The 25,210-nt window shown below is 48.6% G+C and overlaps 1 protein-coding gene across 1 annotated transcript; it reads left to right on the forward strand.

Annotated features, from left to right (window-relative positions):
* Positions 1–2,262: 2,262 nt before the first annotated feature.
* LOC124671102 (probable ubiquitin-conjugating enzyme E2 23) lies at positions 2,263–10,882 on the forward strand. Its single transcript, XM_047207530.1, has 15 exons — positions 2,263–2,736; positions 2,800–3,942; positions 4,127–4,237; positions 4,336–4,707; positions 4,910–4,982; positions 5,058–5,750; positions 7,022–7,098; positions 7,642–7,775; positions 7,832–8,246; positions 8,433–8,498; positions 8,690–8,845; positions 8,951–8,956; positions 9,105–9,344; positions 9,759–9,858; positions 10,719–10,882. Exons 1-15 carry the CDS (start codon positions 2,263–2,265, stop codon positions 10,880–10,882), a joined length of 4,224 nt encoding a protein of 1,407 aa, XP_047063486.1.
* The last annotated feature ends 14,328 nt before the right edge of the window (positions 10,883–25,210 follow it).

Here is a 25,210-nt window from a genome sequence, read left to right on the forward strand (position 1 = left end):
AACCCTAGTGCGCCATAAAGCAACTTTGCTGACCAAAGGTGCAATTCTGACGCGCGGTAAAAAAAATTCTCTAATGCGTGCCAAAGCAACTTTGGTGCCTGACGAGCGCAACTTTTTTGTTGAAAGAGCAACTTTGTTGTCGACCGTGTGATTCTAGTGAGCTACAATCAACTGTTATCGCCCGATAGCGCAACTTCGGTGTCCGACAATACAACTTTGTTTCGTGGCAAAGCAACTTTGATATCAACATAGCAACCCCGATGCGTGATAAAGAAACTTTGATGCCCAATGGTGCAATTCTCAACGTGCGATATTTTTTCCTATGTTCGAGCAATCCATCTAAGAAAAATAATGAATAGAGCCGGCCAATCCCGCCACCCTTCTCCGTGTGTGCCTTGCGCCAAAGAAACTTTAGTGCCCGACGACGCAATTTTTGTGCCTATGGGAGCAACTTTGGTTCCCGTCGACAAAATGTTGATGCGTAACGGCCTAGTTTTGGTGTACAGTAAAGTAACTTTTGGAGCCCTACAGAGCAATTTCGATGCTCGGCATAGCAACTTTGGTTCGTGTCAAAGCAACTTTGGTGCCAATAGAGCAACCCGGTGCGCGATAAAGCAACTTTGATGCCCAATGGTGCAATGCTCACGTGCGGCAATTTTTTCTCTAATGCGTGCCAAAGTAATTTTGGTGTCCGACGGTGCAAGTTTGGTGTCGAAAGGGCAACTTTGGTGCTGATGGAGCGATTCTAGTGAGCGGCAATTAACTTTTAGCGCCCGATGGGCCACTCCGGTGTCCGACAACACAACTTTGGTAGCTCAAATAGCAACTTGGGTGCCCAACAGAGCAAATTTGGTGTCGATAACGCGACTTTGGTGCCTGATGGCGCAAGTTTTGCGCACTTGAGTTCTCGAGCGCCTGCCCGAACTTTTCCGCGGGTCGCTCTTAACATCTTGTGAAACATCGATCGTCATCGATGCTAATGGCGACGCTCACTTCACAACATTCGTAGGCAATTTCATAACATGGGAACTCAACTTCAAATTTTTGTAACTATACTGCAGAATCCCATTTTTTTAGAGCGAGTTGAGGGAGAGCTAGGAAAAATTGCAATTACGGTAATCTTTTAGTCAACAATTATTATATTATATGATTTAAGGTAACAAATTAGTATTTTTAGTAACTGTTATGTAATTATCGGCAACAAATTTGCATCTATACATGATTTTTAGGGAACAAACTATGACTAGGCAAGAAACTAGCATTTTTAGCAACTACTATATGATTTTAGGCAACAAATACTGTACTTCTTTATATTTCACGTGGCAGGTAGCAACTTCTCATTTACATGGGACCCACCACTCAATGTCTATCTCTTTCTCTCCGCTATCTTCTTCCTACTCCCAGGCATCTATCCCAATTTCATCCAGCTAACGCCGCCCGCTGGCAATTCCGGCCGTCATGGTTTCTAGCCCGAGCTCGAGGCCGGGAGAGTGGAGCCCCACCGCGGGAGGTTGCTCCGGACCAGAGGCCATGTGCTAGAGCGGGAGTTGCATCGAGTGGAGTGGCATGGCCGCCAAGGTTCCAGGGAGCTGCAAGGTTGGGACAGGCGCGTGGTCGCGTTTGGAATTTGTCGGCGTGCGGGAGGAGGCCGGCCGAAGGGATCCAGGCGCGCAGTTTGTGCAGTGGGGATCGGAAACCTGGACAACGGCCTATGCGCGTTGGAGGGAAGCCGGCGGCGGGGGCGCGCGTTGGACGGAAGCCGGCGGCGGGGGCGCGCGTCTGGAGTGGAGGCCGGCGACGGAGGCGCTCGTCTAGATGGCAGGCCGCCGGCGAGCACGGTTGGTCGAGCGCGCGCGAGGCGATCGGGGGTGATGCTCTTCGCTGGAGGGGAAAATTGGGCGAAGGCGATTCGCGAATGGAAAAGACGAGATAAGAAACAAGAGAGCCAGCATCTTTCCTTTTCTATTGAAGCGGCGGAAACTTTCCTAAATCGGGTGCGTGCCAGAAACTACTATCGGGCAGCTGTCCGCCCGCTAGACAGATCCTTTTATATATATAGCCGATCGGTTGTACGAGTACAATCAGAACTCGTACAGGAGGAGGAGTCCGTGTTTGTCTAGTATACGAGTCTCCCCCAGCACGGCTTGAAGAATACTGAACTATATATATATATATATATATATATATACAGCTTCCCTCAACAACCAATAGACAGATTACCGACACATTGATCGATCTGTATAGCTAGATCAAGAGTTGAAGATGGACGTCGTCGCAGTGGCATCACCAAGTATTTACTTGCACGACCTGGTGAGTTTTGGGCGCGGGATCCTCCGCCAAGGGACAGTTATCCAGGACGCTACCGTGGAGAACAGCTCTCTCCCCGTCGACACGTTCCGGATCCTTCTCATCGACAACTCTATCGTGCATAAGAACGCCGGGGACATCAGGGTGCTCGACAGGAACCACCTACACCCCGGCCAGGTTGTTGGGTCGGCGTCCGACATTGCCGGCCAGATCGGCGTCGTCACCGGCGTCACCACCCTTCTGGTCCTGGCCGAGCATGACAACCGGGGCATGGCGACCGGGGTCATCAAGGGCGTGTGTCCGTCAAGCCTGCGCCGAATCAGCAGCCTCAGTCTTGGCGACTTTGTTGTGTCTGGGCCGTGGCTCGGCCGTGTTGTCGAGGTATCTGTCGATGTCGACGTCCTTTTCGATGATGGCGCTGTCTGCAGGGTTACCAACGCAGATTCAAAGATTCTACAGGAAGTGGATGCCACCGGCAGCCTCAGGCATCAGCAACAAATAAACTGCGATTTCTACCCAGGGCAGAGGGTGAAAAAGGAGAACTCGTGTTCCATCTTTAAAGCGGCACGATGGCTTAACGGCTACTGGAATCCTGATCGCGACAGAGGCACCATCATTAAGGTGGAGATGTCCGGCGTTCTCGTCTACTGGATTGCATCGATGCATTGTGGCACGGACAGGGAGCTCGTTGAGGCATCCGCTCCACCAGCGTACCAGCACCCTGATGAACTGACATTCTTCTGCGCCGCGTCTAGTTGCAGCTGGTGGGTATCTGACCAATGCTTCTTTCGAGAACCTAGGTCGGCCGAAACTGATGATGATAATGGAAATGTGGCTATAGCTCACGATCAAGAGGAGGAGGAGGAAGAGGAGGAGGAGGAGGAGGAGGAGGAGGAGGAGGAGGAAAACGACGACCCATGCTCTGAAAACAATGAGGATGTGATTGATTTTGACCAAGATGCACCAAGTGCTCATGACGTACCACCCACACCAACAAAGCAGAACGGTGTGATCTTTTACGGGAAGCAGCTGAGGAAGGTATTCTTTGAGGGGCACAGGCGGGAGCGACGCCCACAAGTCAGGAAGCATTTGGAGGTGGAGTTTCCCATGACCGTCGTCAGCACCAACACCTCTGTCGACGTGCTATGGCAGGATGGCACCCTGCAACATGGCGTACCTTCAGCGAGCCTCGTCCCCTTTGATGTAATGAATGAGCAAGAGTTCTTCCCTGGAGAACACGTCGTTGAGAATGATACAACCGTTGGTACTAATGGTGACAAAGATGGCACGACAAAACGTGTGGGCATCGTCAGGAGCCTGGACTGCAAGGACCAGACGGTTTGTGTGTCATGGTTGAAGGCGGGGATATGCCCTGGCGAGGCTAGAGAGGTTGAGTGCATTGAGACCATAAGCGCATATGATCTCAAATTGAACTACTCACCCTACTACGGAGATATAGTTGTCCGCCTTGTTCGTTCAGAATCAACGAACAACGGTGGTGCTAGTGTGGCCTTAGATGGCAAGAAGAAGAAGAAGAAGATTGCCGCCGATGTTGACCTTTCATGGGTGGGGCATGTTGTTAACCTTCCTGATGGACATGTCCAAGTCAAGTGGGGTGATGGTAGTATGTCAACGGTATGTACATGTATATTTTTTTCTCTACCTTTTCAAGGACCTGCAACTTAGTATGTATACACACACTACCCAACGAGTTGTTACATGAGATAGTAACAATCCATTTACTTTTTCAAGGACCTACAACTTAGTACTTATACACTCTCTACTCAACGAGTTATTGATTTGATCGAGTGTGCTGCAGGTGTCGCCACATGAGATCGTTGTCGTCAACGAGGGGCACTACATGGAGTTGACGAATGAAATGGGCGACTGGGTAGAGGCTGACGGCCTAGATGAAGAGGCTACTAGCACGGTATGTATATCCTTCTAAGTTCTAGCACCTTCCTCTTCAGAAATCATTGGTGCGGCCTTTATTGTGCTAACATATGTGTATCTTACATCTGATTTTAGGACAATAATGATCCGCATAACCCAGCCAACTATAGCGATGTCGAAAACGAAGACCCAGCAGCGACGACGACAAGCATTTTGGGTTTTGTAGTCCGGTCATTGTTCCAATTGACCGGTGACATGGTGGCTCGAGGTAAGAGATACCTGACTAATCGCCAGCCGCCGCCCTCATCGTTGCTACCAAGCTCAGAGGTACCTGCGCCCACGAATGATGATAACAATTGTGGTGCCCCGTTTCAAAAAAATGATATCATTGGTGGTGAGGCAACGGAGAACGTTGCTGCTGCATGTGACAAATCGTTCAGCTTCCCACTTTTCGATGTATTACAGATCACCCCTGAGGATCACCATTACCTTGACGACGCAGACCAGGTAATATTTTACTTTTAGAAAATAAACAATTGTGGGCATTAATTCTAGATTAGAGTGAAATACATGCGCAGTATAGATATGGTTTTGTCTGTCCCTAGAACCCATCATCTGCTTAACTATATATGACGAGTTTTTTCTACCATTTACTAGCACCGATTTATATACATAGAACCTTAACAAACTTTCTTTCTAAGGAATGCAGGGCGGTAGTCATGGGAAGAATTGGGCCAAGGCAGTGCAAAAGGAATGGAAAATTCTAGAGAACGACTTACCAGGTATGAGAGTACATCACAAATTAAATTCATAGTCCATGATTCTAAATAAGTACATATAACAATTTTTTTGTGCAGAAACCATCTATACACGAGTGTTCGAGGACCGCATGGACCTGCTCCGGGTGGTGATGGTGGGCGCGAGCGGGACGCCATACCATCACGGACTCTTCTTCTTCGACTTGCAGCTGCCATCGTCCTTCCCGGCTGAGCCACCCCGAGTGTATTACCACTCCTACGGCCTACGCCTCAATCCAAACCTCTACGAGTCTGGTACCGTGTGCCTCAGTTTGCTAAACACGTTCAATGGCGAAGGCACCGAGCTTTGGTCGTCAGTGACATCAAGCCTCCTCCAAGTTGTTGTCTCCATCCAAGGCCTTGTCCTCAACGACCAACCATACTACAACGAGGCCGGATATGAGACCCTAGTTGGCAAACCAGAGGGTCGTCGCAATGCGCTGCCCTACAGTGAGAATGCTTACATTCTCAGCCTCCGGACCATACTCCATGTGTTGCACCGGCCGCCTCAAGGATTTGAGGAATTCGTCAAGGACCACTTCCGCCGACAGGGAAGGTTTGTGCTCATGACATGTAATGCGTGCCTGCGGGGATGCGTTGTCGATGATGCCCATGCCACCGAAGCGATTAGGGAACAACAATGCTCAGCCGGGTTAAAGCTTGCGCTCGCCAACATGTTGCCCAGCCTCCTGGCAGCCTTCACAGAGATCGGCGCCGAGGGATGCGAAGAGTTTCAGAAGTCATATGCTCTCAGTACCGCTCACTAGACGTATGCCACGGCTCTGGCCAAGTCGCTTGATCTTGTAATTAATTACTCGCATTTTTTTAGTTCTACGTCAGTTAGCATTATCTTTTCTGTTTTTCCGATTAAAATTAAACGAGTTCATCGGGCATAAAACGAGTGTGACCAAAGCATGTTGATCAGACCAAGCAGTGCACGGTCATCTACATTTGTCGGTCACAAAAATTGTGAGATCAAACATACAAGATCTATCTGCCAAAGTGACAAGCCACGTATTCATATCGGTTTTTTTTTTGAAACATACGTATTCATATCGGTTTATTGGTCTTAAAACGTGTAGCTCTAAATTATTAATTTACCGATATGGACTAGCTAATTTACGTGTCTGCGGAGTCCGCGTAAACAAGTTGACATGTCCGCAGACGTCCACCGGTCCAATACGGAAATCGCACTAGTTTGTTGTATACACACTGTTATGTTCTCCTGTCCTAAGTGGTTTACGAACATGCCCAGACATCACCATTCGGAGCCAATTTGCATATAGTTTATATTCCATGTCCATGCAATCAAATATATATTTCCTATTACAAGGAATTTAATATACTCTCCGGTCCCAAAAAAACGTATGTCGCAAATTTATCTAAATTCAGATGCATCTAGACAATATTTAGTATACAAATATATCTGAATTTAGACAAATCGGAGACACCATTTGCCGAACAGATGGAGTACTTCTTCAAAGGAAAATGATCCTATTCCCTCGGGGGAAGCGCGCGTCGGAACCTCCTGGTGGAGAGTCGTCCGATTGGTTTCCATCGTCGGCTGATATTGCACCATGTCACCCACCTTGCGGACAACGCATTACTCTAATCCCGGATTTGCTGCATCCAACCGACCACCTGGTCGAGACGTTTGGATCGTGTCTGGGGGCTCGTGGGCTGTTCCTAGTGGAGAGGTTGGCGACGGCGGAGTGAATCCGTGCGCCGCCGACGGTTGCTGCCGCCGGACAGGACGACGTGCACCTCCGCTCCTCCGGTGAGTTTTCCCTACCTCTTCCTCGTCTATGACTTCCTCTTCTGCTGCTTTTCCCCTCAACCCTAGGTTTTTTCCGCCGATCTGAATGTATTAAATCTCCGCGGTGGCCTTGCAAATCCGGGGCACCGCCGATGATTTGCGTTGGTGTGCCCCTCCGTCGTTGCTTTTCGCGTGATTAAAACTCGTTTCGTCCAACTAATTTTGGTTGCTTCCCATTGAATCCTTACTTTTCCCCTTCATTTCCTAGGACTCGTTCAAGGGGAAGCGTCGCCGGCCATCGATTCGAGCGTTTCTGAGGAAGTTCCTGCCTCTGCAATCATTGTTGTAAGTTCGATCTCGTTTTCATGTGGATTTGTACTAGGATTTCTAGGCGTTTCGTACTGCCTCTGATTTGCTAGGTTTCTAGGGGATTTGTCGGCGGATTTTTGATTTGATAGGTTTCACAGCTTCTCTTGTTAAGGTTGGCACGGATTTGCTTGGGGGATATACGTTTCATTTTGGTAGTTCCTTTTTTTGCTACCATGTGAGCTTGTTATTGCTGTATAGGTTCATAAAATTTGCTATATCCTAATTATAGTATAAATTCCTTATAATTTTGCTACATTCTTGTGATAATTGCTATCCAGCTTGCATGCAATGTTCAGTTTTGCTACATAGTTCGTTGGTAATGTTTGCTACCTAGGTGATGAATTTGTTGTATGCTTGTGCTACATAGTTTCATTGTTTTTGCTTATTAGTTGTTGGAGGTTACTGGTTACCTGCTATATAGGTCATTATGTTTAGGTTTGTTATCATCTATGTACATTTTTGCTGCGTTATAATTTAAATGTTTCTTGATTTGTGTTTTGTGTTCTTCATGTTTAACAGGAAGACGAGATTGTTCATTGGTTTTTCAAGGATCGTTTTGCTGCCAAGCGTCTGCACGCCCTTTCTGCAGATCTCGATGGTCCCAAGAGACGTATTATTGCAGAGCATAGTGCATTTAGAGCATTTTTTTGGATGTATCTCCATTCAACGTTTCTAATTCTCTAATTGACTCTGTTGCCTCTCATACTAGCCCTGGTTTGCGGGAGTTCAAGTTCCATAAGAAGAGGATGGTTTTCACAAAAGAGATGGTGATCAAAGTTTTTGGAATTCGATGTGGCGAGAGACTTGTTGTGCAGAAGAAGGGTGAGCATCCTGAGTTGCGCCAGATATACATAGAAGAAGGACAATCTAGGCCTTTCATCCAGCATTCTGTTAAATTGCTCAAGGCATGTGATGTTATGGATGATCTCACCATTATCAGAACATGGGATCTTATATGTTTGGCTACAGTTATTGACCCTGGTAGCGCAAGTTTGCTTAGCCTTGACTATTTGGATTGCATGTTGGACCCTCGGAGGACTCACGAGTTTCCATGGGATGAACACTTCCTGGAGTTAGCAATGCAGGAGGTTACAAAAATCAATAGCAAGACAGCAGAGGCAGTGGTACCATGAAATGCTAGGAAATATGAGTTCTGGATCACTGGACGGTTCACCATTCTTGTTGTATGTTGTTGAACTTACCCCATGCTCTGTTTTTTTTGTGTGATTTCTGTTTTTTTTTTTGTATTTTCATGTTTAAATCTTCGCAGCTGTAACTATTTTGTTTATGCTTCCTTCCTTTTTTGACAGATTTTCTACATGGATCACCTGGATTTTCCACCATACCAGCATACCATAAACTACTCAATTCCTAGGGTATGTTTTGTGACCAGTAATGATTTCAAGTTCATTGTATTAATGATGCTGATAGGAAGATCCTGAACAATAAGACTGTTTTTGGAAGGCGTCCGGTGAGTTACTCATACCCATATACGTGAGGTTGATGCACCGTGGTTTTTTGTATAATTTTTCGATAAGATCCTGATTTCTTCTCTTTTGTTGTGTAGTTTCTTGACATGTCGAACACTCCTTATGGAGTTGCTTCCTTTGTCAACCATCATCATGTTGAGGAGCCTGTTGAGCAACCTAATGAAGAACCTGAAGTGAACCCGTCTGCATCCCTCAATGAATGGCTTGTGTTTCCTAGTAGTCAGGATCTCGAGGTATAATACATGATTTTTAGCCCTTTTCCTCTATTATTTTTCATGTAATTGTTGCATTGATTATATAGTTTTGCTACTTTACATTTAACAATGTTGCTACTATAGTTAATGGTATGTGCTACCATGTATCATCTGAAAACCCCCAGCTTCATTAGTATTATAATCAATGCAACAATTGCTCTATTTCTTCTGCTTCATTAGTATTATTAGCTGCAGCACCTCCATTTTCTTGATGTATGTATTATGTCTCTGTCATCAGGTTCCAGCTGCGTACAAGCATCTGTATGAGAAACACTGGACTATTTATAGTTGTGATGTTGACACCACTCTCAAGAAATTTGGCGTTGGTTTGAAACAAATGCAGTCGCAGCGCATGGCAACTTTGCTTATTGATATAGATGCAGCAATGAAAGAAGGAGATGGTCCAAGTGTCCATTTCCCAACCGGAGGTGGAGTTGAAGACGAATCTAGTATGCTGCTGACGGAAATGAGGATGAAGGTACTACCAATCATGCCGATGAACAAACCCCAGAGGATGATTCTGAAGAAACAGAGAACGACGAATTTGTTGTCGAAGCAAATGCTGCTGATATGGACACACACACCCTCGTCGTGGATATGCCCCAATCAGCTATTCTGTTGGATTCTTCTAACGGTGGAGCTGATGTAGGTGAATAGGTTACTGTTAATAGCCCTGTGAGGTCACCCATGCACTCACCATATTCTCATATACCGAAGGGTATACCTGTAGAAGCTTGGTATAGAGCCCCTAACCCTCCATCAATGAATTTATTCTCACATGATCCAGATGAAGTTGTTCTTCTTTGTCTCTTTTCCTTTTGTTTTGTAATTTTATTCTTTTAGTTTCGGCTAACTATCTGTTCTTTAATTTATTTTACTAGCTTCTGAGCAGCCTAAAGCTATGGAGGCTGCAACACCACCCATACCATCCGAGGATGCTGAAGCAGATCATTTGGGCGAGAATGTTTCACCGCAGCATCCGACAAACATAGGTCATTTTTGTCTGAGCAAGTTTTTTCTTCATATTTTACCTTTCTGTTGCTGCAATTTCATTTATTGTTTGCTACATTATTTCTACTGGTTGGCTACATTACATGATAATTTTTGCTACATTCCTTCTGTATATATTAATGCTGTTTTTCTTAGCTATTTTTCCTACTACTATGTTACCTATTTGGGCGAATAGTTAGCTATTTGGGCGAGAAATCTAAATGCTAAGTAAATCCATGCTGCTCTTGGGAACGTTTGTCACATATAAGGTCACACACACACACACACTTGAGCTTGTCCTCTTGCTGCATACATGATTGGGCTTTCTCTCATGGAGAGCATTTACTTATTGCTATTTACTTTTTGCACTTTATTTTATTGCAAACTACACACCTAAAACACCAAACCACGAAACGCTGGAGTCAAAACGGGGGTGAAATGGACTTCGGAAGAGAGAAAGTGCCCTGGTAGCGCGCCCAATAGAGGGGCGCACACCACCTGGGCTCTTTTGACTTTCGGGACTCCGTTCGTCCAAATCTTTCGCCCAACGTTTTTATTTTCCAAAAATAATAACTTTCCTAAAAGATAAAGATATTTCGAGATCGTTACGTACCTGAAAGTTGACTTTTATTGATTTCTAGTATTTGGCAAGGGATATTTCTTTCCAGTTATGGCATCGGGGCTCTGTTTAACTCCTCAACCTTTCCAACAAACTTTTAACATGCAATATAATGTTTAAAACATTGTGCATTAACCACATGGGGCCTACATTTGTAGTCTCCACGAAGACGGATGGCTCCGGAGCGATACACCTCCTGCACAACCAATGGACCTTGCCATTTTGATGCTAATTTTTCTGCAGGATCACCACTCCTCCTTGGTGTTGGGGGAGGCCTCTCCATCAACATCTCCATCAGCACCATCATCACCATCTCCGTCTCCAAGATTCATTTCATTCCCCTTATAGTTTGTGATTCATTGAACCCCAAATATTGTTTTAAGTGTTATTTGCATGATTATGATTGACAACTTATCTTTATTTGGTGGAGAGATTATATTTTCATATTATGTTGTAATACATATGGCTCTAATCCATATCATGTTTGTCACTTGTGAGTAAATTCAACGATAAAATTCACCATTTAAAAGACTGGTCCATCGCCATTAGTCAGCTCGCGAGTCTGCTGGCTGTCGCGGTTCTATTCTTCAACAGTTTCAACCTGTGGAAACGAGAAAACGAAACCTCCAAACTAGATAATCAAGGTCTGGGATGGTTTCACACCAAAAACTGGCTAAAACCGTGCATGCACATGCTTTGCCGAAACATTTATAATAATAGTAGATATTTCCTCATTTTCAAAATAGGATGCACATATATTTTTTATCAAAATCAAATTATTTAAACTTTAACTAACTGTATAGAAAAGAAGTAAAAACATCTATGATATCAAATATACATAATATGAAAGAATATTTCATGACCAATCTAACAAAGATTTGTTTGAAATTATAGGTGTTGACATTTTATTTTCCTTCCTAGCTGCTCAACTTGGGACAGAGGAAGTATATAATTTGTTAAACTTGAAGAACTTCGAATTTGACCGAAAATTATACGCATCTTAGTTTAGGAAGGAGAGAGTACTACAGTAAGTTAGAGTTAACCTAGTTGTGTCATTCAGTCTTCCTGTTGTCACGTTCAGTTTCAGTTTTTTGAGTCGTAGGCAATAAGGAATTGTATGGTCTGAGAGGTGCAGCTTTCACGTCGAGACCAAATCGTAGGTTATTGTTGTGAGCGTTGAGCTAGTCCGCCACGATCCTAGTTTGTGGGATGGCACGAACGAGCTGGATCGTGGAGGTATAGTCGGCCAGTTCGTTGAGCTGAAATATGTCTGTGAATAAAAGCAATGAAGAGAGAAAAGACGCAGACGTTACAGCACGGGTCACCAAAAAACCAGTGTGTTCTTCAGTTCGTTTTCTGCACCTGCGTTGCCATACTTGTGTGGCCAGCTGAATCGTGTGTGCGTAGATTAGGCCTGAAGCTGACATTTGTATCAGATCCGTAGGGTTCGTGATCTCGAAGGTGTAGCGGCGGCGGTGATCGATGGTCGACAAAACCCCGTCGAAGGGTAGCGGCAGCAGCGGCGGAAAATACACGTCGCCTGGCCAGAGGCCGGGCGCCGGCGCAAACGAGGGAGTCGTCGCAGTCCACCTGCCGTCAAGGACGATGAATGTTCCCGTTCAGTACCCGATGCTGACGGAGACGAATTACAATCTCTGGGCCATGAAGATTTTTTTTTTTTTTTTTTTTTTTTTTTGAATGGTCACCGGGGGGGAGAGATTCCCCACCTGAATTTTTCATTCATAATAGGGCTCAAAAGCCAGATTACAGCAGAGGTACAGAGAGGATCAGAGGAGGAGGAGGGGAGGGGGAGGGTTTTATTTTACATCAGTGGCGTGCAAAGCAGCCATCCCATAGCTCAGAGTCGATGTGGGCTTCCCCAGAAGCCCTAAACCGCCACAGCGCCGCATCACGGCGACAGGTAACGAGCAGACGGGCAAGGGAGGGGCTGTCTCGCTGAAACACAACCCCGTTCCGGTGCTTCCAAACGTGCCAGCAGCAAAGGATGATGAACGTAGAAGTGGAGGACGGGAGGGCGCCCGCCGCCGCGGGGGCAGCGTACTCGTGGAGGCGACGGACGTCGGCGTCGGGTGGGAACCTGCCGCCGATCGCGTTCCAGAACTCCACAGCGAACGGGCAGTGGAAGACAATGTGCGAGGCATCCTCGTCTGCGGCGCCGCAGATGGGGCACACGGCCTCCGGTGCGGTGAGGACGTGCTTCTTGAGCAACTGGGCCCTTGTCTGAATTCTGGATTGGACAAGGAGCCAGGCAAAGAATTTCCCCCGAGACGGGGCGAATCCGTCCCAGACGAACGAGTGGAAGGGGGCAAGGATGCCGCCGAGCCGGGAGAGTCTGTAGATGGCTCCCACGTCCAGGGCTCCCTTCTTCTTGCTGCAGCGAACGAGCGAGCGTGAGTCCGGCGCCGCCACGAGCTGCACATCTCCCAGGAGGTGTATGACACACCCAAGCTCGCGCTCGGCCACGACGGTGAGTCGAGGGACGAGCGAGGCGGCCACGCCGGCAGACACCGTGGCGGCCAGCGATGCCAGCGGCTTGAGAGTGTGCGAGAAGAGGGCAGGGAAGCACTGTTGGAGAGCCCCGCGCCCCGACCAGTCATCGAGCCAAAAACTGACGCGCTCGCCGTTGCCGATGACAGGGACAGAGAGGGAGCGGTACAGCGGCATGAGGGCAGCCAGCCCCTCCCAATGCGAGCCAAAACCCGAGCGTTTCCGGGCGGCGACGGGCCCGCAGAAGGAGCCCCATGTCCAAGCCGCCCATGGAGAAGACGGGGCAGTGTGGAGGCGATGTAGGAGCTTCAGTTGCAGGCATGTATTCTGCGTACGCAGGCAGCGGATGCCCAGGCCTCCCTCATCCTTGGGGCGGCAAACCTTTGCCCAGGCCACCAGACAGTTGGCACCAGAGGCGCGTCCCTCGAAATTCCAGAGAAAAGCGCGACGTAGGGCGTCGATGGCTTGAACCAGCAGAGGTGGGAGCTCAATTGCGCCCATGGCATAGGCCGGGAGGGCGTCCAGGACGGCGTTGAGGAGGACGATCCTGCCCCCCGGCGACAGCAGCAGGGAGCGCCACCCGGAGAGATAGCGGTCGATCTTGGCAATCAGCGGGGCAAAGTGAGCCAGCTTCAGCTTGTCACAAGTGAGAGGGAGGCCCAGGTAAGTTTGAGGGAATCCTTCCACACGGCAGCCAAGGGCAGCTTGCATCTCCGCGACGAGTTCAGGCTCGACGTGCATGGCAACCATCGTGCTCTTGTCGAAATTGATCACCAAACCCGTGGCAGCAGCGAACTGATCAAGGAGCTCGCGCATGCGCTGCGCAGCCAGGAGACCAGGACGGAAGATGATAAGTGTGTCGTCCGCGTACTGCAGGACAGGACAGGGCGCAGAGTCCGACAGGGGGTGCTGGAGGACTGCGTCTTGCTGAATCATGCGCTGTAGGAGGTCTCCCATGAGCAGGTAGAGATAGGGAGACAGGGGATCGCCCTGGCGGAGCCCCCGCTTGCAGTCAATCCATCTCCCAGGGATCCCATTGAGCAGGATCGCCGACTTCGACGAGGTAAAGATATCTTCCATCCAGTCACACCAGGATTCGGGAAAACCGCGGGCTTCCATGACACATCTGAGGCTACCCCAATCAATCGAGTCAAAGGCTTTAGCAAAGTCGAGTTTCAGGACAACGGTGGGCGCTTTCCTCTTGTTGCAGCATTGGACAATCTCAGTTGCATAGACAAAACTCTCTGAGATGCTTCTCCCAGCCACGAAGCCGGTCTGATTCTCGTCAATGAGGTCACCAATCTGAGCCTGCAGCCTTGTCGTAAGAGCCTTGCAGATCGTCTTCATCGAACAATTCTGGAGGGAGACGGGGCGGAAGGACTTGGGAGCAAGCACGCCCTCGGCCTTGGGCAGTAGCGCGACGTGGGCGCGGTTGATGCAGCCAAGATCGACATCACGCTCGTGGAAACCCTGGAACAGGTTTTCCAGGTCGGGAGCGACGTGATCCCATGCAGCTCTGTAGAAACTGGGGCCCAACCCATCCGGCCCGGGCGCGCTCGAGCGATCCATGCCCCAGACCGCGGCCCTGATCTCGTCCTTGGTAAAGGGCTTGATGAGAGCTTGGCCGTCAGCACGGGAGGCACCAGCGTAGAGCGCCGCGAGGTCAAAAGACCAGGCCGTGGGCCGCCGGCGGCCCAGCAGGTCGAGGTAGAAGCTGTGCAGCGCGGCAGCCTTGCCGTCGTGGTCGATGACCTGGGTACCGTCGACGTCGAGGGCACGGACGAGGTTCCGCCGGAGCCGTTGAGAGGCGCGGGCATGGAAGAACCTCGTGTTCTCGTCTCCCTCCTTGATCGCGCGAAACTTCCCCCGTTGTTTCCAGAACGCCGCCCGCTGTTGGATCGAACGGTGGAGGGTGTCCTGGGCGGCGCGACGAAGCGCAATCTCGGCAGCTGACAAGGCACGAAACTCCTCAAACATATCAAATAGACCAATAATGAATTTGCAGTTATTATCTAGGAGAGGATTGAAGCGGTGCTCCCTTTTCCAAACCTTGGCGGCGGACCGAAAGCGTTTCGCTTTGGCGGCGATCACGGCGGCGGCGTTGCGAGCAGGCACAGCAGCGGTCCAGGAAGGTATGGTGGTTGGGAGGAAGGCAGGGTCAACGAGCCATGCATTCTCGAAACGGAAGTGGGCAGTGTGTGGGATGGAGGACCTAGCGGTGACAAGGAGGGGGAAGTGATCGGATGTGGGACGTGGGAGGGTGGTGAGCGAGGAGGTGGGGAAGGCAGCGTTCCATTCATGGTTGAAAAAGGCCCGATCGAGCCGAGCAAGGATGGGCGGGTTCTGCCCGTTCGTCCAGGTGAAAAGGCGGTCAAGGAGGGGAAGCTCGAAGAGAGCCATGGCTTGGATCATGGAGTTAAACGCCGCGGCCAGGTTACAATCGAAGCGTGGCGTGTTTTTCTCGCACTGATTCCTGATCAGATTAAAGTCTCCGAGAATAAGCCAAGGGCCTGTGACAGAAGGCGACAGATCGACCATCTCAGCGGTGAAATCGGTGGTACGGCTATGATCGGATGGGGCGTAGACGTTGGTGATGGTAAGGGAGGTTGCGGTTGTAGTGGAGGAGAAGACGGTGGTGAGGCTGAAGGTTTTGGCGATAGAGGAGGTGAGGGAGAGGACGCGCGGATCCCATGCGGTGGCGATCCCACCGCGGCTACCATCGGCAGCAACGGCGGCGCATTCGGTGAGAGAAGGGGGGAGGAAGGCCCGTTTCTTCTCAGGGGAGAGGAGGGCCAGTTTTGTTTCCTGAACGCACACCACTGTGGGGTTTGCAGAGACAAGGTTATCCCTGACGATGGCGCATTTGTCATCGTCCCCAAGGCCACGAGCATTCCAAGAACAGAACAGGAGGTTTTTAAGGGAGGCACTATCCATTACAGAGAACAACACCGGCGACATACGACGGACGCACACAAAGACGCACAACGGCTCCGAGAGCACACCACACGACGCACGCACAACAACTGGAGACGAACAGGGTTGGAAGGAAAGCAAACACGAACACACACGCGACACAGGAGCCTTGGATCTTGGCAGACCTAAACATTGGCACCGTCAGGCACCGGAGCGTCCTTGCCGAGCGCAGCCACGCTCAGGTCGGACACAGACTTCATACCCAGCGGATTCTTGAACGCGCGCAGGATGCCACGCGTGGCAACGTGAGCCTGCAGCCCGGTGGAGCATCCCACAAGCGAGTCTTTGAGCTCGCGAAGTTTGGAGGCCTTGGTCGTGGCAGGGACATGGTGGGCAGGAGCTTTGGCTGCCAGGCGCTCGCTCCGCCAGACGCCGCGCATCGCGGCATCCTGGCGAGCCTTCTCACGCTTCAAACGGCCAAGGGCTTTGCGGCGGCTCCTCGCCGAGTCGACGACCGCTTCCCACTGCTCCTCATCGATCTGATCAGCAGCAGCGCTGGAGGTGGCGGCCGCAACCGCAGCGAGAGGGGCGCCGCACGAAGCGTTGTGAGCGGGAGAGGAGGGAGCGTCGGCGGAGCTGAAGAGGCTGGAGGAGCGCGGCGAGGCTGGTGGCGAGGACGTGGGGGACGGCGGCGGCGCAGTCAGCAGCAGCACGCGGGGAGCAGGGCAGATGCTGAGGCGGGGGTTTTGCCAAGCCCCACCGTGGCGGCGCGGGCTGTAGCCACTGCCGGAGTCATCCGAGCCAGAGTCACGGCCGGGAGAGGCCGCGGCGTCCCTAGCCCCAACAGGGCGCCCGTGAAGCAGATGCTGGAGCCGGCGGAAAGGAGGTGGCGGCGGTGGGGCGAAGAACCGCCTGTAGCGGCCGTTCTCGAAAGCATCCTCGAAGGGCCAAACCCTAAGCAGCTCCACGTGGGGAATGCGGGTGTGCACGCCAGGTTGCATGGGCCACAGGTCGTGGGGAACTTTGCTTGGGTCCGTCAGGGCCACAACCGCACGAACGGCGGACAGGTCTGCTCCCGACAGATTCAGAGGATCAACCTCCAGGAGCTTGCCGAACTTGGCGAACGCGGCCCGCACGCCCTCGAAACTGACGTGCTCGGGCGGAAAGGGAGATGCCCAGACAAAGGCGCACATGTACTGCTCCGGCGGCGCCCTAGCCGCGGTTTCCTCGCGCGCCAGCGAGATGGACACGCCCTCGTGCACAATGGTGCCATGGTCGACTGCACTATCGCGTTCCGCCGGGGAGCGGAACCGGGCATACATGGCACCGATCCCGGAGGGGACAAGCTCGATCTGGAGCCTAGGTAGGTGCTGGCAGAAAGCCAGCCCCACGGCACCCATGGGCGCAGAGAAGCCTCGACCCTGGGCCATGAAGATGAAGCTAATCATGCGGCTGCTCGGGGTGTAGTCGGCCATCGACGGCTCACCACGGTGGTGGCCGAGATCCGGTCGCTCGGCGAGATCGTCTCGGATGAATCCGTGATCGAAATCGAACACCTCTTCGGCGCCGTCCCAGATCGGTTCGCTAAGATCGTCAACACGATAGAACAGTAGGGCGACCTGACGACCATGTCTTTCTCTGAGGCTGTCGGCCGACTGGCTTTGTTTGAGGAGAGCCAACGAGGGAGACGCCGCAGCGGCGGCAACAAAGACGAGGCTCTGATGCTCGTCACCCATGCGTTGGAGTCGCTGATGAAGGGCAAGAAAGTCGGTGATGGGTCAGGTGGATCCACCTCCAGCAGCAAGAAAAAGCCGAGCAGCGACAGTGGTGACCGCGGCCAGACCGGCGGTGGCGGCAAGAAGAAGGAACGCGGCAAAGAAAAGAAGCACCTTAAGTTCGACATTTTAAAAGTTAGATGTTATAACTGTAATGAGTTTGGACACTTTCAGTCCGATTGCCCGGAGCCAAAGAGAAAAGAGGCAAATCTTGTTCAGAAACAGACTGATGATGAGCCAGCATTGCTCATGGCTGAGATATGTGAGAGGATTCAGATCACTGAAGAAACTGGTGAGCTGGTCATGCTACACGAAGAGAAGGTGCGGCCCAAGCTGTCAGGTGACAGGGAGATGTCATGGTACCTTGATACAGGTGCTAGCAACCATCTGACCGACAGCGATGAGAAATTCTACGACACTGTGAAGTTCAGTGATGGCTCCATTGCTGAGATAAAAGGTCGTGGTTCAGTGATCTTCGAGACTAGCTAGCACCGGTGAGCATAAAGTTCTGACTGAAGTGTATTTTATACCAAAGCTGAGAAGTAATATTATAAGCTTGGGGCAGCTAGATGAAATAGGCTGTAAGAACTCAGCAGAAGATGGTGTTATGGAGGTGCTGGACCGTGACAGGAAGCTGCTAGCCAGAGTGCCACGTACAAGAAATAGGTTGTATGTGCTGAAAACTGAGCCTACACAACCGGTGTGTTTGCTAGCTCACAAGGAAGATGAACCGTGGCTGTGGCATGCTAGGTTCGGGCATATCAACTTCCATGCACTCAAGCAGATGGCAAAAGGAGAATGGGTCACTGATTTGCCTCTGATTGATCAGGTTGACAGGATCTGTGAGTGTTGTAGCAAGCAACGCCGGAGGCCATTTCCTACTCAAGCAAACTACCGTGCGGATGAGGCACTGCAGCTGCTCCACGGTGATTTGTGTGGACCAATATCGCCGACCACATTCTCTGGAAAGAATTATTTTCGACTTGTTGTGGACTATCACACAAGGTACATGTGGTGTGTGTTCATCAAAAGCAAAGATGAAGCACTTGATGCACTAAATAAAATAAGGGCCTCGATGGAAATATAGCTGAACCTGCAAGTCAGAGCTCTTAGAACTGACAGAGGCGGTGAGTTCACCTCAAAGAAATTTGTTGAGTTATGTGGCAGTCTGGGCATCAAACATTATCTCACAGCACCTTATTCTCCTCAACAAAACGGAGTAGTTGAGCGGAGAAATCAGACTGTAATTGGCATACCTAGAAGCCCGCTGAAAAGTAAAGGAATGCCTGGGCTTTTTTTTGGGGAGAAGCAGTGTCAACAGCAGTGTATCAGTTAAATCGTGCACCAACAAAAAGTGTGTGCGACTTGACGCCATATGAAGCACTCTACAAGAAAAAGCCTAATGTCGAGCATCTTGAGACGTTTGGCTGTTTGGGGCATTCAAGAAGGTGGGTGCTCATCTTGCGAAGCTAGCAGACAAGAGCTCATTGATGGTTTTCATTGGATATGAGCAGAACAGTAAAGCATACAAAATGTTTGACCCATCATCGAGGAACCTTGTGGTGTCCCGAGATGTTGTGTTTGAAAAAGGAATACAATGGAACTGGGATTCAAAAAATGTAGAAAATATGCATGCTCACCCTCAGATCTTCTCTGTATAGTACACTGCACATATTGATGCTGCAGCTGACAGACATTCGATTGAGGCAGTGGTCGAGCCAGCCACCCTGGCGGCATCTCATACACTAGAGCCCAAGTCATTTTCACACACTCAAGGAGGTGAGCTTACACCAGTAACACCGGCAAGAGCAGCAGTCCTTGCAGCTACACGTTTTGTGTCACCACCAAGCAACGCCTCGACACCACCAACTGAAGATGGCACACCACAGTACCGTCTGCTTGAGGACATCTATGATGAGTCATCTAGAAAGAATTGAGGGTATGTCCAGCTTATGTCTGCTTGGAATGGAAGAAGCGAGCACATTTGCAGAAGCTAAACAGAGTACTGCCTGGAAGAAAGCAATGCAAGCAGAACTTGACTCGATTGAAGAAAATGGCACTTGGGAGCTGTCCAAACTGCCAGCCGGCCAGAGAGAAATTTGGATAAAATGGGTCTATAAGCTTAAGAAGGATCCATCCGGCAATGAAGTACAAAGCGAGGTTGGTTGCTAAAGGCTATGTTCAGAGGCAAAGCATAGATTTGATGAAGTGTTTGCGCCGGTGGCTCGATTGGAGACTGTCCGATTGTTGATTGCAATTGCAGCGCAAGAACGATGGGAAGTACACCATATGGACGTCAAGTAAGCATTCTTAAATGGAGATTTAAGTGGGGAAGTTTATGTCTCACAATCACTGGGGTTTGCGGTTGAAGGGCAAGAAGAAAAAGTTCTGAAACTGCACAAGGCGTTGTACGTTCTGCGACAGGCCCCCGTGCTTGGAATGCTAAGTTGGATAGTACACTGGTCTCAATAGGATTTGAGAGATGCCCCTTGAGCATGCTGTGTACCGGGATGAAAGCTTATTGTAGGGGTTTATGTTGATGATTTGGTCATCACAGGACCAAGTGCACAGGAAACTGAAGAATTCAAAGCTCAAAGGAAAAGCATGTTCAGTATGAGTGACTTGGGACTGTTAGGCTACTATTTAGGTATTCAGGTGAAGCAAACCAAAGAAGGCGTCTCAATCAATGAGTCATACGCAGCCAGAATTCTTCAGAAGAGTGGCATGCAAGATTGCAATCCCACCAGGGTCAGACTCCAATGGAAGCAAGACTGCGCTTCAGTAAACAGAGCAGCAGCCCGACCGTTCATGCTACCATGTACAGAAGGTTGGTCAGAAGCCTAAGGTACTTGGTACACGCTCGTCCTGATATCACTTATTCGGTTGGAATTGTTAGTAGGTTTATGGAGAAACCTACTACTGAACATTAGGCAGCAGTAAAGCACATTCTGAGTATATTAGTGGGACAAGTTTAGTTGCTTTTACCCAAAGCAAGATGGTGTTCCTCGTCGCATGTGTGGGTACAACGACAGTGATATGGATGGAGACATCGATGATCGGAAGAGCACTAGTGGAGTTGTGTTCTACCTCGGTGCAAGTCCGGTCAGCTGGTTTTCCACTATAGGAATGGCGCGCTGCCCCGACGGCCAAAAGTTGGGACCCTTGGCGTATGGGCATTCAGACCAGCCCGCTAAAAGGGCCATCGACGTAGCGATGCCCTCGACGTAGAAAACGCTGCGCCAACGGCTGCCCTTGGCATATCGCGGGCCGTAGGCGTAGGCCTGTGCATGCAACCCACCAAACTTGGACCGTGACGGTGCTGTCACTGCGTCACTGCTATGCGAACGACCACCCTCGGCATAGCCTTCTCTTCTTTTTTTTTACTACGCCAATGGCCACCCTCGGCATAGCGTTTGAATTTTTTCCCTACACGCACCACCCCCGGAAAATGATAATTTTTTTAGAAAATAAAATCCTTCGAGATGACCATGTGTTATGTCACCAAGTTGCAACATAATTTAACAAAATGAATTTCCATCATTTTTGCAAAATTGCGTCATGCATCGGTAAAACGGGTTTTCTGGTTGCATTCGAAGTCGGAAAAAATGTATAATATATCAAAATGATCGTGGAAAAGGTTACATCCGAATTCACCGGGCTTACCCGGTTAGACAGTTTTTAAATTCTCAAAATTCCAAATGAATATAAAAGCGGGAAGATTTTAGTTTTTACCAGAAATTCAAGATTATATATTTTATATTTTTTTATTAAAAATAAATTAATAATTGCATCCTCGGTAGAGATTCTTATTACTTAACCATTGATGTTTATTTAAATAATTGTCTAAAATTCAAAATAATAAAGAGTTCTGATATCACGATCTAAGTGTTAATAGGATTGATATGATAGTATTATCAGCCATGTTTCATGAAGAAGATGGAAACTCAACAGGAAGAAACGAATATGTTAAGCGTGCTAGGGGTGAAGGATGGGTGACCCGGGTGGAAAGTTTTGACTATGAGGAGTAATTTGACCTAGGGTAGGTGTGGGGCCCACAGGCGCCCCACCGACCTGAATCCTCCGCCTATTTATACATCTTCTCGGGAAAACCCTGGATACCCGAGCCTCCATCCACGAAAAGTCCCGCCGCGGCCGCCATCGCAGAACTCATCTCGGGGGGTTCTAAAACTCTTCCCGGCACCCAGCCGGAGGGGGAAATCATCGCCGGAGGCATCTACATCGTCATGGCCGCCTCCGAAGTGATGCATCAGTAGTTCATCTCTGGACTATGGGTCCATAGCAGTAGCTAGATGGTTGTCTTCTCCACCTCGTGCTTCATGTATCGATCTTGTGAGCTGCCCTACATGATCAAGATCATCTTTATGTAATCCTATATGTTTGGTTTGCTGAGATCCAATGAATATTGTGTACTATGTTAAGATTGATTACATATTCATGTCATATGTTATTTGTGATCTTGCATGCTCTCCATTGCTAGTAGAAACTCTGGCCAAGTGGATACTTGTGACTCCAAGATGGGGATATATATGCTCGATAGTAGGTTCATGCCTCTAGTTTCCTGGGAGAGTGACTTCATAACTACTAATGTTGTAGATGTGTTGTTGCTACTAGGGATAACCCAACAATGTTTTATCCAAGGGTAATTCTATTGTTTACTTTACACACATTGCTTAATGCGATAGTTTGTTGCTTGCAACTTTATACTGGAAGGGGTGCGGACGCTAACCTGAAGATGGATTATTAGTCATAGACGCAGTTGGATTACGGTCTATGTATTATGTTGTAATGCCCAATACCAAATTATCATAGTAATCATCTTGTCATGTATCGATCGATATTCTACCAATTGCCCAGCTGTAATTTGTTTACCCAACATGCTATTTTCTTTATGGAGAGACACCTCTAGTGACATGCGGACCACGGTCCTATTTCCTTTACTGATAAATTCAACTGCAATCATGTTCTGTTTACTTTTTGCAAATATCTCCTTCCATTCGATACGTCTAATCCTTCGTCTTCAGCAAACTGGTGAGATTGACAACCTCACTGCAAGTTGGGGCAAAGTACTTTGGTTGTGTTGTGTGCAAGTTTCGCGTTGTTGCTGATGCCGATAGTGTGCTCTGCCACTAGTCAGCCAGCAACACCTTTAGAAGTCACGCCTTTCTCTTACTGGTCGATTAAACATTGGATTCTTACCGAGGGAAAACTTGCTATTGTGCTCATCATACCTTCCTCTTGGGGTTCCCCAACAGTGTGAAGTCGGCGTTACGATAAGCACCATCAAGATGCCATCGAGATCAGGACCTTGCAGCCTCCAATCCCCACAGACGGCGCCAATTGACGAGGGATTAACTCGGCAATGCCTACGTATTGTAGACTTAGGATTTCGTAAGAACTAGAGGCAAGTAGATCTCGAAGGTTTCAGTCGAACAAAGGGGATCAACTCAAAATTATGGTGGCTAGGGTTACAATGATTTCGATCTGTCTCCCTTGGCTTCCCTTTTATATAGGAGGCGAAGCTGAGGCTTTTCCGTGTCGTACAAGTTATAAATTGTCGGGATGCATTGGGCTTTTCATATATTGATACAAGTTTCCTATTACAACTCTACTTTCCTAACCCGAAAGCCTTCAACCTTCTAGGCCTCCCAAGCTTCGAGTCTATGGGATTCATGCTTCCCTGTAGACCCAGGGTACTTTATTCGACATGTCTGGCCAGCATACCTATGTCACATGCCAAATCCGTTTTTGATGAACTAGAGCTTGTCATGAGAATAAGCACAAGCTCACAAGCTCTAAGACACCACATGGATAAGAAACAAATAACAACCAAGAAAGATGATGCAAGGGTGCAAAGGTTTGAGCTCTCTCCGAAGGATACGGCCGAGTTACTCACTCGAGAGCCCTCTTGATAGTACCGCAACTAAACTATAAACCGGTCTCCAACTACACCATGAGACCGGTAAAAAAGAAACCCTATCAAGAGAAAACCTTAACCTTGCGCGTTCTGAGCTCGATGATAACGATCTTGACCGCAACAAGATGGAACGCATTTCTTGATTGTGCTTGCTTGATGAAGTCTTACAGATTGCTTCCCCATAATCCACCATGGGAGAGCTTCTTATTCGGCGCATCTTCACATATCTATGATCACCATACGGATGGCAAGCTTCAAGCATATGATCTCTTCGAGTTGGCTCATCTTGAACTTGCACTTCATTTCTTCATTCTTCATCATGTTGATGTCTTGAAGTTAACTTTGAGGGCTCAATTCATATTCATCTTCAAGACATACTTGACACTTTATATTCTTCACCAATTTCTTCTTATTGCAACCTTGAAGCCAACATATGGTTTAATAATTGCCTATGAACAACTCCTACAAATATAAAATAGGGATTTTCATAAATTATCAAAACCACACATGGGGCTCCATGCACTTTCAACCGGGTATCCAAGAGGACTGAAAGGGTCTAGTGATTCCAATTGGAATTTCAGATGCTAAAATGAAGGCCACAAGTGTGGATATGTTTTCACTCTTGGTGGTGGCGCTGTTTCCTAGAAGTCTTGCCAGCAGATCATCTTAACGAGGTCAACTATGGAAGCAGAACTCACACCACTAGATACATCTACTGTCGAAGCGGAATGTCTTCGTGAGCTCTTGACGGACTTGCCTTTGGTTGAAAAACCAATACCGGCTATGCTCATGAACTGTGATAATCAAACTGTGATTATTAAAGTGAAAAGTTCTAAGGATAATATGAAAAGTTCTAAACATGTCAAGAGGAGATTGAAGTTTGTCAGAAAACTGAAAAACTCTGGTGAGATAGCATTGGATTATGTCCAAAGTGCTAAGAATCTGTCAAATTCTTTCACAAAAGAACTATCAAGAAACACATCTAGGGAGATGGGTTTGATACCCACGTGAGTTGCCGAGGGGGTAACCCAACCTATGCAACCGGAGATCCCGTGAACTAGGACCTCGAAAAACAAACTAGAACAACTGAGTTGAGAGAAAATTTACATACTCCCATTTCGCTGCAGATGCAAATTCTCTCATAGTTATTGTAAGGCAGGTTGACAATGTCTTAATGTGTTCTGTGCGGCTCTTGATGAGCGAAGACGCCATTCTACAGGGCAATCTTTAAAGAGCACTCCTATATGAGTGACACTGCTGATCATAGTGTGGGAGATTTGGGTGAACATCTAGTAAGCTCATGAAGGGCCGAGGAGTATGACTTATAAGCTCCACCAGAGGGGAAGGCTGTGGTAGCCTAGTACCGTGCCGACATTGAGTAAAACTTACTGCACAAGGGTGACAATTCAAGGCATAGTCCATTGTTCAGTTGTAGTTAAGTGTAGCTTCTTGCCTAGGTGAAAGTTCAACTTAACAGTCTCCACTGAAGTGCATGTATATTAAAGAGTGAATGGAACTAATGTTGCATATGATGTGCCTCTGAGATCTGGTGGGGGACTGTTGGATGTAGATGGGCTGCAGGCCAGTAAGGTAGCCCATGTAGC

The sequence above is a fragment of the Lolium rigidum genome, chromosome 7 (assembly GCF_022539505.1).
Source record: "Lolium rigidum isolate FL_2022 chromosome 7, APGP_CSIRO_Lrig_0.1, whole genome shotgun sequence".
In the NCBI taxonomy this organism is placed as follows: Eukaryota; Viridiplantae; Streptophyta; class Magnoliopsida; order Poales; family Poaceae; genus Lolium; species Lolium rigidum.